General features: G+C 39.8%; 1 protein-coding gene across 6 annotated transcripts in view; it reads right to left on the reverse strand.

Annotated features, from left to right (window-relative positions):
* Positions 1–12,309, reverse strand: part of ASPH (aspartate beta-hydroxylase) — a 221,653-nt gene that overhangs the window by 25,307 nt on the left and 184,037 nt on the right. For all 6 annotated transcript variants that reach the window (XM_077270552.1, XM_077270548.1, XM_077270549.1 and 3 more), the window contains 4 exons: positions 8,643–8,779; positions 6,984–7,082; positions 3,848–3,937; positions 2,543–2,680 (listed from right to left, as the gene is read on the reverse strand). In XM_077270552.1, coding sequence (XP_077126667.1) covers positions 2,543–2,680; positions 3,848–3,937; positions 6,984–7,082; positions 8,643–8,779 — 464 coding nt within the window. The remainder of the gene's footprint in view (positions 1–2,542; positions 2,681–3,847; positions 3,938–6,983; positions 7,083–8,642; positions 8,780–12,309) is intronic.

The following is a 12,309-nucleotide window of genomic DNA, read 5'->3' on the forward strand; positions in this document are numbered from 1 at the left end:
CTACATTATTCTCCAGCTGCTTAACTATTGAGACACAGAACAATAGCATTCTGATTACAAAAGTCCCAATTTCTTGTACGAATGAATCGCGCTGGGAATCATTATACTCTTAATAGTTCAGTTCTTCTATAAAATGAGTAAACAGAGTTCTAGGAGGCAAATAAGCAGGGCAACAAAGATTTCATGAGATTACAGGAAAAAGGGGTCTGCTATTTTTCATGAACAGTAGCACCCACGTCTGTAGTTCATGCCTGTATTGTTGCTCAGTCTCAGGTTATTTGCATGCGGCGTCTTTAGATGACAGGGTACCGTGTGTTACCGGAGGAAGGTGCTTCAGGACATGGTGGCATCGTTTGTCCTGAAGCGTATTTTTCTTGCGTCTTTTCTTTGGTGATTGTCTCCAGTATATATAAATATATATATATATATATATATATATATATATATATATATAAAAATATATATATATCCGGATGAAGAATGGGGGTCAGTCACTTTGTTAGCCCCTTTACGGCTTTCGAAAACTGTAGTGGTTAAAAGACTCAAAAAGACTGAGAATATGTACAGCAAGTTGTTTTGAAATAGCTGTGCATATGTTCATTATTTTTAGCATTTAGCTTTTTTATCGGAATCTATGTGAACAAGATGCCGTAATTACAAACCCTAAAGGGCCTATTTACACGTCAGTAATTGGTCAGTATTTTGCGTCAGTGTTTGCAAGCCAAAACCAGGAGTGTATCTTGCAGTAAAAATATGTAATTGAAAATTTACACCTGTTCTGTGTTTAGGAAACAGTCCTGGTTTAGGCATACAAATACTGATGAAATACTAATACAATGTGTGAATAAAGCTTACAGCAATTTTCTAGACATTGCCAAACAATGCTTCATTCTTCCTCAAAAATATTGGCACACCTGTCCTCGGTGGCGTAACTTGAAATTCATGGGCCCAAATGCGAAAGCTCCAACGGGGCCCTCAAATATTTTAAATCTTTAATAGCAATAGTCTTTTTCTATTGGCCAAAGGGACTTTTAGGGCCCCCTAGGCTCCACGGCCTTGTGTGCCATTGCAACCCCTGCACCTGTTGTAGTTACACCCCTGCCTGTCCTCCAGTAGTGTGTGGTATTACAGCTCAGCTCCATTGATTTCAATGTAGCTGATCTGTCTTAGAAGCCAACAGGTAAGAGAAGCCCTGTTTTGATAAAAGAACAAAATAAAGCCCCTCCCATACACATTAGACTAATTTTGGCAGAATCCATTGATAAAGTTTGGTTAGGATGACAGTCTGATCTGTGTGGGATTTCCAGACGCATGATGTTTGGAGAGTTAAGGATCTTGCGAGTCCGATATTGGACCTTTGTTCTTTCTGAAATAAACCACCACCAGAGATGTCTGGTAGCAGCTCTCTCATAAAGAACGTAGGAGTGAGCATTCCTGTGTATGGGAAAGGATGCCGAGATAGCTGCAATCCGAACAATCAGCCAACAGCTATCTACGCTGTATAGGCACAAAATACCATAACGTTCCTACAGACTCCCATTCACTAAATGGAGGCCAAAAAACATATTCTGTATTTTCTATCCTTTGGTCAAACATGTTTTACTTGATGTAGAGAGCTGCAAGCCAGGAGGCCGACACATTCATGAGCCATAGGTTCCTCCATACAGTGTGACTGATTGATAGATTTCTCTATGCACAGTAATAAAGGAATCACTTTTGGTCATCAGCAAGGCGTGGGGTGAGCCTATATATATATATATATATATATATATATATATATATATATATATATATATATATATATATATATAAAATATGTCAGATTTCAATTTGTGAGTTGTATCAAATAAAATGTAGTTTTGGACAAACTTAAGCAAATCAATAGAAACAGACGGGCGGTTGAAATCACAACTGTCTGCTACCCCAGAGAGGTGACGGGTTCACCATAACTTACATCTCCTTGATAAATAACATAAGGCAAGAATCCATCTGTCCAACTCTTGGGGGTAATGTAATACCTAGGCTACATCACCTTCTACTTCATAATAATCCAGTAGGCAATCTCTCCACTGACAGTAATCTAACTTCATTCCTGTCTGGAGCCCCAATATCTAATCATAAAAGTCTTATGCCCCAAAAGAAATCAACATATGGCACATGTTGGAAGCATGCAGGTAGCCATCTTCTGGTCTACTGGTCACACCATAAATTCCCTAATTCCTAATCTACCTCCATCTCACATACAACTTTCCAGACTGAGTTTTCTTCTACTTTTCTTATATTCTATGATATAACCTTATATAAACTTAAACTGGTTGTGCAGCTTTTACAAGAGGAAAATCAGCAACGTTATGTATATGACTATTTGCCATTGCTTTACACTTGGACAGAAAAAGTGCTGGTACTGGACAACTGGGCCAGCAATATATAATGAGTCACAAATGGAATACACCTGGTACTCATGGGAGAACAGGAGAAACACGACAATCAATTCTGTACATGATGTCTGGTTATTTTACTAAAATATCCATTTAAGACTTACCCTGACTAAATCCGTGTATCCAGTTTCTCGTGCAGTCCACCATGCCTGAGCTTTTAGTCCATCCACATTGTAAAGAGACCTTTGCCAAACGGAGGCAAAGTGGCCCCTCTTGTGTCCAACCTCGTACCAAGTATATGCCTGATAAAAAAGTAATATATTTTAGATTTCTAGAAATGTTAGATTAAGGGAGGAACAGAAAACAAGTAGGACTATGTCAGCATTCAACTACTTGACAGATCAGATTCGTGAATGAAGCAATTTAAAGAAGTCCAAACAAAATTTTAATTTCAAAACTGTCCTAATTACTGGTCCTAATTATCAAATACTTATTTCATGAAATAAAATGCAAATAAATTATGTAAAAATTATACAATGTGATTTTCTTGAAGATTCTGTCTCTCACAGGTGAAGTTTACCTACGATAACAATTCCAGACCTCTCCATTCTTTGTAGGTGGAAAAATTGGCAAAATCGGCAGTGTATCAAATATTTATTTCCCCACTGTACATGGCTAAGGGTAAAGGCATGGTAATGGTTCTTCACTGATGTTTTATCACATGCTATCTGTACAGTATATCCAGAGTTTGGGTGCCTTTTCTCCCTATTTATGCTGCTAACCTGTGAACTGTGACCTCTCACTAAAAAATTTACCCAAAAATGGTTGGTGCATTGGATTCCCAGCCTTGGCTTTTATTACAGGCTATGATACAGAGTGCTATAATAAGTAATGTGAAAGCTGCAATGAATGAATTATTGGTTACCCGCCTGGTCACACCTGAGGTTATGTGAGTCCTCTTTGGCTGATGCATCCTTCACATTGTGTAAATCATTGGTGGGTAATTTTTAAGAGATTTGCATCAATCAAAATCAGAAATTGTTCCAAATAGCCAGGTCCAGTGAATTTAAAATAAAATGCAACCCACATTCAATTCGCATTGAATATATTGCTTCATCTCTAAATGTCACCCATCTACCAGGACTAGGAGGTGTCTGCAGTAGGGCAGTGTAAAAAAGGCCTTAGGCTGGAACTATATGAAGACTTACACCTTAATTTTCACGTGACGGTTGCAGTACACAGAAGTGCTCATAGCTGCATGAAATCTATCCTTTTGGTCTTGCGTTGTAGCTTGAAACTGTTAAAATTGTAAATTGCCCTTGTCTCCCAGCAGCCTTAGTCTTAGTAGCAGCAAAGGTGACATAACTAAATGCATCACACATTCTACTGTAAGCAGATGGTAGCCGATTATTGCCTCCAGAAGTGCTTCATGTTGACAGGTGTTCCCCACGTTTTAATGAACTCCATACCTCTTTGTCTCCAGCTCGTTGCATAGCATCCCCCAAGTGAAAGTAAAAGCGGCCATCATCGGTGCCAGGCTCACCAGACAACAGGCCCTCCTGAAATATAGATCATTGTGAACTTACACTGAGGAACATCTACTCTGAAACTAATAAGAAGAGCAGTAACATGATCGAAAAATAAGCACAACATGATACACTGGTCCTTAATGACCGCCAATAGCCTCCCCACACAGGTGACAATCCAGCAGCTGTCGGCTGTACACTATAGATGACAACTTTCTGCATCAGACACGATCAGTGTTTGCACCGTCCAAATCTGTTTAACCCCTTAGATGCTGCTGTCAATACTGACTACATCATATAAATGGTTAACAGAGTGTAGGGGCTCCTCTTTACCCCAATAGGTGCCCTCCGATCATGATTGTGTGGTCCTGATGTTTGCCATGGCAATTCATGACCAATAGTGACCTTAGAGTCTGATGGCTGGTGTAACCTGTACAGAAGTTCGAGGCATTTAGGTGGTAAAAATACACATTTTCATTTCTGTCATACCACTTTGCATTAATTCCTAAAAATCACCTAAAGGGTTAATAAACTACCTGACTGCAGTTTTCAATATGTCAGGGGGTGCTGTTTTTAAAATGGGATAAGTTTGTTTTTTTTTCCAATATATGGGAACCCTAAAGGCACTTCAAACATGGATAGGTCCCTAAAAAAATAAATGTTGTAAATTTCATTGAAAAAATGAAAAATTACTGCTACATTTTTTAACCTCCTAAAATGCTAACAAAATAAAATAACATTTTACAAATGGTGCTGATGTAAAGCAGACATGAGGGAAATTTTATTTATTAATGTTTTGCTATAGTATGACAATCTGGATTAGAGGGATAATCATTTTTTTTAACATTTTTCTCAAATTTCTGATATTTTTTATTAGTAAGCACAAAACATATCAACCTAAATTTAACAATATCATAAAGTATAATGTGTCACGAAAAAACAATCTCAAAATCACTGGGATTTGTTGAAGTGTTCCATGGTTATTACCACTTAAAGTGACACTGGTCAGATTCCAAAAATTTGGCTCCGTCACTAAGGGGTTAAGGGAATCTGTCAGCAGGTTTTTGCTGCCTCATCTGTGAGCAGCATAATGTAGGAAAAGAGACCCTGATTCTAGCAATGTACCACTTAGATTACTGGGTGCGGCCCTTATGCAATCAGAGTTTTTAGATGTAGCATGTACAGTAGCAAAGCTCAGAAAGCTGACCCAGCCCACACTCCTGATAAGCAGCTCTCTGTGTACATTGTCTATTGACAGTAAGCTGCTTATTAGTGCTGGGGGCACAGCTGGACCAGGATGCACGAGGGAGCTAGTCTGGCAGTGATAATCTCTTGGTAATAAATCACTCATTGTATTGAAACAACAGCACGCAGCCTAATGTTAGGACAGCACCAGCGCCCCTGAGTGAGTCCCCTTCCTGCTCTCAGCATTGACGCTGGCATGCTCACTCACCTGTCCATGGTGCTCCAGTCCCTGCTATCGCTGTCTCCTCCCAGGGCCTGCGAAAAGGCATGCAGACTTCCTAGCAGAATGCTTAGGGCGCGGTCTCCCTGATTCTTAAAAGGGCTGCTTCTTAAAGAGGCCACGTGTGAACTTCTGAAAATGTCCCCAGCCAATGGCTTGGAGACATTAGGTATTTAAGGCACCTTCCCCAAAAGAGGTGCCTTAGCAACGTTAGTATCAGTGAGTTTCCTGTTACCCTGTTGTAAAGTCCCTGTACCTGTGCGCTCTGAATCACCAAGAAGAAGAACAGCATAACCTGTATAGAATTGCCAAATTTATGTCAGGGTCATATGAGTGTATGAAAAAATTGTCAAATTGTCACACAGAAAACTCGATTTTCATCTCTATGCCATCCATTTGTCCGTATTTTATGGTTTTGTCACATCAAGAGTGCACTGAAAGCCTGTGCATGGTTTGAACAGTCATTTTATGCTGACAGATTCCCTTTAACAGCCATTGTGAATATACCTCCATTCAATCTCTATGGGGATGCCAGAAATAACTAACTACCGCAATAGTCTATCTGCAGCAGTCCCATGAAATTGAATGGAGCAGCAGTGCACATGCTCGACCACAGCTCCACTCGAATGGAGTCCCCGTTCTGGTGAACTAGTAGCTAACACCTATCCTGGATTAACTGGAATATCCATTTCAGTTTATAATAGTACATCTTGTTTGATCAGTTGTAGAATTCTATTTCTTGCTTTAATTACTCTCTTTTTAATGTCACCCAATGTGAGCTTTTTTACCAACTTAAGAACAATTATTTTCTGGTTGCTTAACTTTATCATGTCAATAATTGGTTGCTGGGTTGTTCAAGATTAGTTGTTAACCAAACTTGAGTATTTGGTAAAAAAAAAACAACAACTATTGGAAGCAAACAATAAAATTCAATATACCGTACATTCTTGGGTCTGTTCCTAGCCAGGATACTAAAACTTTGGGCAACATTTTTTTAAAACTGGAACCATTTTATCCAATTTCGAAGGTAAAGCTTGTCTACTTTATAGACAAATATTGAGACATATTTCTTCATTTTTGACACAAGATCGACTTTCACACTGGTGAAAACTTCATCACTTTTTCTAAATCATGGCCAGTGCAAAGTAAAGATTTTACTTTTTTCTAATTTTCTAAATTGTTTCTAGACTTTTAAAAAGGTTTTACATTTAACACATGTTTCTAAATAATAGCCAAACAGAAAGCCATGTCCACTTATTTTTTTGGGGGAAAACTGAAACGCATGATTCAAATGGCTTTAAATTGTAGCCCAAATTACTAATAAATATGTTACAAAACACAGTAGACATTATTCTGGAGTAGTATGTATGAAAAATAGATGCAAATACAATCATGAATGTCCACCAATATACTTGGATCTTCATCAATACTCTAGAGCTCTGTAAAGTCAGTATTTCTTTGCGTGTTGACAATCTGCACGAAAGTTGCTGTTCGTTAAAAATGAAGCTGGTGGCATCCAATGTGTGTAGTGAATACATTAAATTACAGAGAGGCATGACTAAATATGCAAAGATGTGTGAAATAAACTTTTTTAAAAGCAATTTTGCTCCTTACCTTTAAATAAGGAATGCTTTCAACAATTTTATTTTCTGCTTTGAGGATAAATCCGTAATGTACTTTGGCAAAACCATTAGTAGGTTCCAATGATAAAACCTGAAACAAGAAAAGAAGACTTTCCCCTTAGCATCCCTGAATAAGAAAAAAAAAACCTTTCAAAAGAAGCCTTCTTATATGAGGTCGCAAAGTACGGTAGTTTGTTTTAGGAACCATAATGCATAGCTGGATCCTTCGGGTAATGTGGACCACCAGCATCCAATGGTTCCCATTGAGATATGTTGGTTTTATTGGGTTTTGTTGTCGTATTTTTCATTCTGTCAGGAAAAATATAGTTGATAGAGCTCTGATGCAGATAAACAGATACCAAAGACAGAAATCTGTCAATAGCAGAACATGGGGCTTCCTAGAGTGAAGAGCACCCTGATTGCACACAGCCACATGGAGGAGACTGTTGGGTAACACTCTCAAAAAACCTCAACTTGCTCCTTATGGAAGTTACTGGAGGTAAAAAAGTGTGGAGCCCAAAACTCATATATGGATAGACTATTCTAACATCAAGCCATCAGGGTTATAGCTTTAAAACTCTTGATGAGCATAGTGTAAATGGTTAATCTAAAAATCAGAGTAAAGATATACTCTGCATTAAAAGAGGTCTGGATACACATGATGAGAGCATTATACTGCCTCTGTACAAATACCTGGTTAGACCGCACATGGAGTACTGTGTACAGTTTTGGGCACCAGTGATCAGGAAGTATATAATGGAACTACAGCGAGTACAAAGGAGGGCAACAAAATTAATAAATGGGATGGGGGAACTACAAGACCCAGAGAGATTAGCAAAATTAGGATTATTTAGTCTAGAAAATAGATGACCGAAGGACGATCTAATAACCATGTATAAGTATATAAGGGGACAATACAAATATCTCTCTGAGGATCTGTTTATACCAAGGAAGGTGACAGTCACAAGGGGGGATTCTCTGTGTCTAGAGGAGAGAAGGTTTTTCCACCAACATAGAAGAGGATTCTTTACTGTCAGGGCAGTGAGAATCTGGAATTGCTTGCCTGAGGAGGTGGTGATGGCGAGCTCAGTCGTGGGATTCAAGAGAGGCCTGGATGTTTTCCTGGAGCGTAACAATATTGTATCTTACAGTTATTAGGTTCTTTAGAAAGGCGTAGATCTCGGGATTTATTCTGATGGAATACTGGCTGAACTGGATGGACACATGTCTTTTTTCGGCCTTGCTAACTATGTTACTATGTTACAATACAAATTTTGGAATTCTGAAATTGGAAATAAAGGTTGTAGAACTTCAATACTGGACCATAGCCCTGCAAAGCCCCTCCTAACTCAAACATCCCTGGTGCCTCTCCTGATTAGTAGGCCGTGGATGTCATGTGTTCCTAGCGTTGCAGAGTAATGAAGGCAAAATTACCTACTAATCAGAAGAGGTGCCAAGGATGCCTCAGGGAGGTAGGAGGTCTGCACGCTCTGGTTAGGCAGCCAAAGATTACCATTGTGGCTCCTGGACTAGAGTCCTGTAAATCTTTTTACTCAACTCTATTTATGAAAAATCTATATCAAAATTCTAAACATATAAAAGCAAATAGAGGAAAACACTTGCAAAACTAGGTTTAATGTACTCGATTTACCTCTTCATACACTTCTTTGGCTTTCTCATTATCTCCTAGCAGAAGGTAGCCGACACCAAGCTCATTCTTGAGTGATGTATCTTCAGGGTACAGCTGTACTAACTTCTGGAGAGTAAGTATAGATCCTCGCATGCGGCCTAGGGTGTATAAACAAAGCCAAAAAGTTAATATATAAAATTAGTTTCCTCATGAAATAAAAGCAGTTCAATGGCTTATATAAAGGAAAGTGTCCTCAAAAAAAAGGTTTCGTAGGAACAAGACCAATGTCCTATCAATGTTTTACAAGTGCAAACATTTGCATGCATTTGAAGACAATTGTTCTACTATTCAATTAATTATGAGGATTTGGGGTAGGAGGGCTCTGAACATCTACATAGCTAAGGTGACGTGTACATGGCATCTTTTAGATGTCGCCGCAGCCACCGAGTTTTGCCAGGTGAAGCTGCTTCAGTAAAACGTGTACTCAAGTGATAATTGAGAGTGAGTATAATTTCATTTATTATTTTAAATTAATATGTGTCTGCCCAACAATAAAATTCAGTGGCCAGAAAATCTCTTTAAGGCCACGTTCACATGTTCAGCATTTGGTCAGTATGTTACATCAGTATTTGAAAGCCAAAACCAGGAGTGGAAGAGAAAGAGGGAAAAGTATAATAGGAACACGTCACCACTTCTGAATTTTTCATCCACTCCCTGTATGAGTTGTTATCTGAACACCCACTTGGACCTAACTAAAGATAATACATTAGGTGCCAAATACTCTGAGTGCTGATATCTCTGTAACGGAGAAGAGAAATTGTAAAAAAATAAATAAATAAAAAGTAGTGATGAGTGAGTGTACTTGTTGCTCGGGTGATCTCCGAACAATAACAAATACTCGGAGGTCACCTGAACAACAAGTACACTCGCTCATCACTACCAAAAAGTTTTATGATATTGTGTGTCCAGTTCAACATGAAAAATTTGGTGAGAGGTCCTCTTTCGGGTGTAATTGCACTTTCTGGTAATTTTTCAGAATCAGCTGTCATGTGTAAATATGAGGAATGACACGATTTGAGGCCCTTCTATGACTTGCATTAATTAACGATTTTTCTTTTGTAGGCTCTAGTCAATAAAGCTACATCAATTTCTTCTTATATGTACTCTGGCTCTTTCTCTCTCCAGCTTCACCTCCTATATGTAGCCCTTGTGATTTTATCCCTCACTGAAGACAGATCTGTAGACAGATTTGAGCAATTATTTAGAGTGCATGATGAGTGCAGGAGAGAAGTGTAATAAGTGGGATAGAAGTATTTTTTTTTAATAAGAAATATAACAAAGTTTCTTATCTTCACCAACAGATGATTTCTAACATAAAATTCAAAGTGTAGTTACTTTTGAAGCAAACCAGTAAAAGGCTGACTTGTTGGTAAAGTGTGTGGTTAGAAATTAAACTATAAGTACCATTTATTCATTCCAGTGCTGTTTCACTGCGGCACAACAGGATTGCATTGTTAGTCTCCTAATAGCATATTTTTTTCTGTTGCTTAAATGAGAATGACTACAGGTGATAATGGAAATGTTTTGTTCCGGAAAGTTTGTCATTTTCATTACTGTTCTGTATTATTAATGTATCCAGGGAAGGACCGCCGAGTCCACTAAGTAATCAGCCTGTGCCACCCGTCATGTCATCGCACAGTCGAAACACCTTTATTTCCAGGCTATGTTACTTGGTAATTACAGAGTTCAGAACTTCACACTTCTCCCCAATGATTTCTAATTCTCAATCAGTAAGGATCTGAACGTTTTCATGGGCTTTTAAGTGTCCCCCTCGCTGCCACTGTAAGTACACAGGACTAAAGCAATCATACCTAACTCCAATTGTTTCTGAGTCACTAATTATCTATGAGGACCAGCAACTAATATCTGTACAATTCATGTCAACGGAGAATCTCTACTGACATGCATGTACATAATACCTGATGTCAGAACAAAGCAATCAGATTCAGATCAAATGTGATTTGCTCCAGATGTCATGTTATGTGAAAAAAATGCTGTTAATCTGCAGGTTCACTGACACTTAGACCCCACTGCTGGGAGGAAATTAACTTTACTTTCCCCCACTACCTTTAGGCTTGCGGCACGGAGCCGTGTCGGCGCGTTTTCACCTACCGCTTTGTGTATAGAGAGTGGTGGCTGTGACCGCGCCTCCGGCACTGAAAGGTGGCTGAGGCGGATGTCAGTAAGTGCGGGGGACACTGCTATGGCCGCCACACTCTATGCACAGAGCAGTGACCGAACCTGCACCAGTGACGCCTTCATGACTGAAACCCGAAAGCTATAGGGAAGAATAAAGTTTATTTAATCCCGGGAGCGAAGGTTTAAGTGACGGCACCGGGCAGGGTCAGAATGCAATTGACATGCAGATTAACACAATTTCTGCAGGTTAATAGCATTTTTTCACATGAAAAGTTCCCTTTAAAGGGAACCTGTGGGTTTAATCTGCAGATTAATAGCGTTCTGAAGCTGTGCAGCCACCAAACTGAAAGGTCCGCTGCTGGGAGGAAATGAGCGTTATTCCTCCGAGCAGCCTCAGGCTTTCAGTCATAGAGGTGCAGCTTCAGTCACTGCTCAGTATATAATGAGCAGCGGCTGTAATGGTGCCCTTGCACGGGCTGCATCTCACTTTGTTCTGATGCACTGCTGAGCCGGCTGTCAGTCAGTGCCGATACATGGTTACAGTAGTTGATCACTATGCACTGAGTGGTAACTGAAGACTCGCTGGCCGCGCCTCTATGACTGAAAGTCTTAGGCTACCGAGTGGAATAAAGTTAATGTCCTCCTGGCAAACGGGCTTCAACTGCGACAGACGCACAACTTCAGAACGCTATTAACCTATAGATTAACCCCATATCAGCAGGTTAATAGCATTTTTTCACAAGAGGTTCCCTTTAAACTTATACAGCATTTAAAATTCTGCAAAAAGTCATTAGAAAAGAAGGAACATTGGGGCAGATTTATTAAAAGTGTCCAAAGAGAGAACTGTCTTTGATATCCACGGCAACCAATCAGAGCAGCTTTCAGTTTACCAGATCAGTTTGTGAAATGAAAGCTGCACTGTGATTAGTCTCACAATTTTTCCTTCCTGGGCCTCACAGAAACATGGTTAACATCCTCCGACACTGCCTCCCCTGCTGTGCTGTGTTATGACGGCCTCCACATCACCCACACTCATCGCCCTGGCAACAGACATGGTGGAGGAGTTGGTCTTCTCCTTTCTACCAACTGCACCTGCAAACTTATCTCACCTCTATCCTCCCTTCACCCGAGGGAGGGTAGAGGTGACCCCACTCTGCTCCCTATCTAACTTCACAACCTCCCCTCTCCTCCTTTCTGACCACCATCTACTCATGTTCTCATCATTGTTCTCCTCACCTCCCACGCATGTCCAGCAACAAGCACATCCCCGCAGAAACCTTGCACATCTAGACACTCACGCACTCTCCGACTCTATTCTACCACTGACATCCATATCTTCACACCACGACACAGACACTGCCAATACTTTCTACAGTGCCACGAATCAATAGACAACCCTGGCACAATAGCCTCACTAAAAAGCTTCGGCAACTGTCCAGGGTTGCGGAGCGGCATTGGAAGAAAACACATTCGCAGGATGACTTCACTG

This window comes from Ranitomeya variabilis, chromosome 6 (assembly GCF_051348905.1).
Source record: "Ranitomeya variabilis isolate aRanVar5 chromosome 6, aRanVar5.hap1, whole genome shotgun sequence".
NCBI classification, from domain to species: domain Eukaryota; kingdom Metazoa; phylum Chordata; class Amphibia; order Anura; family Dendrobatidae; genus Ranitomeya; species Ranitomeya variabilis.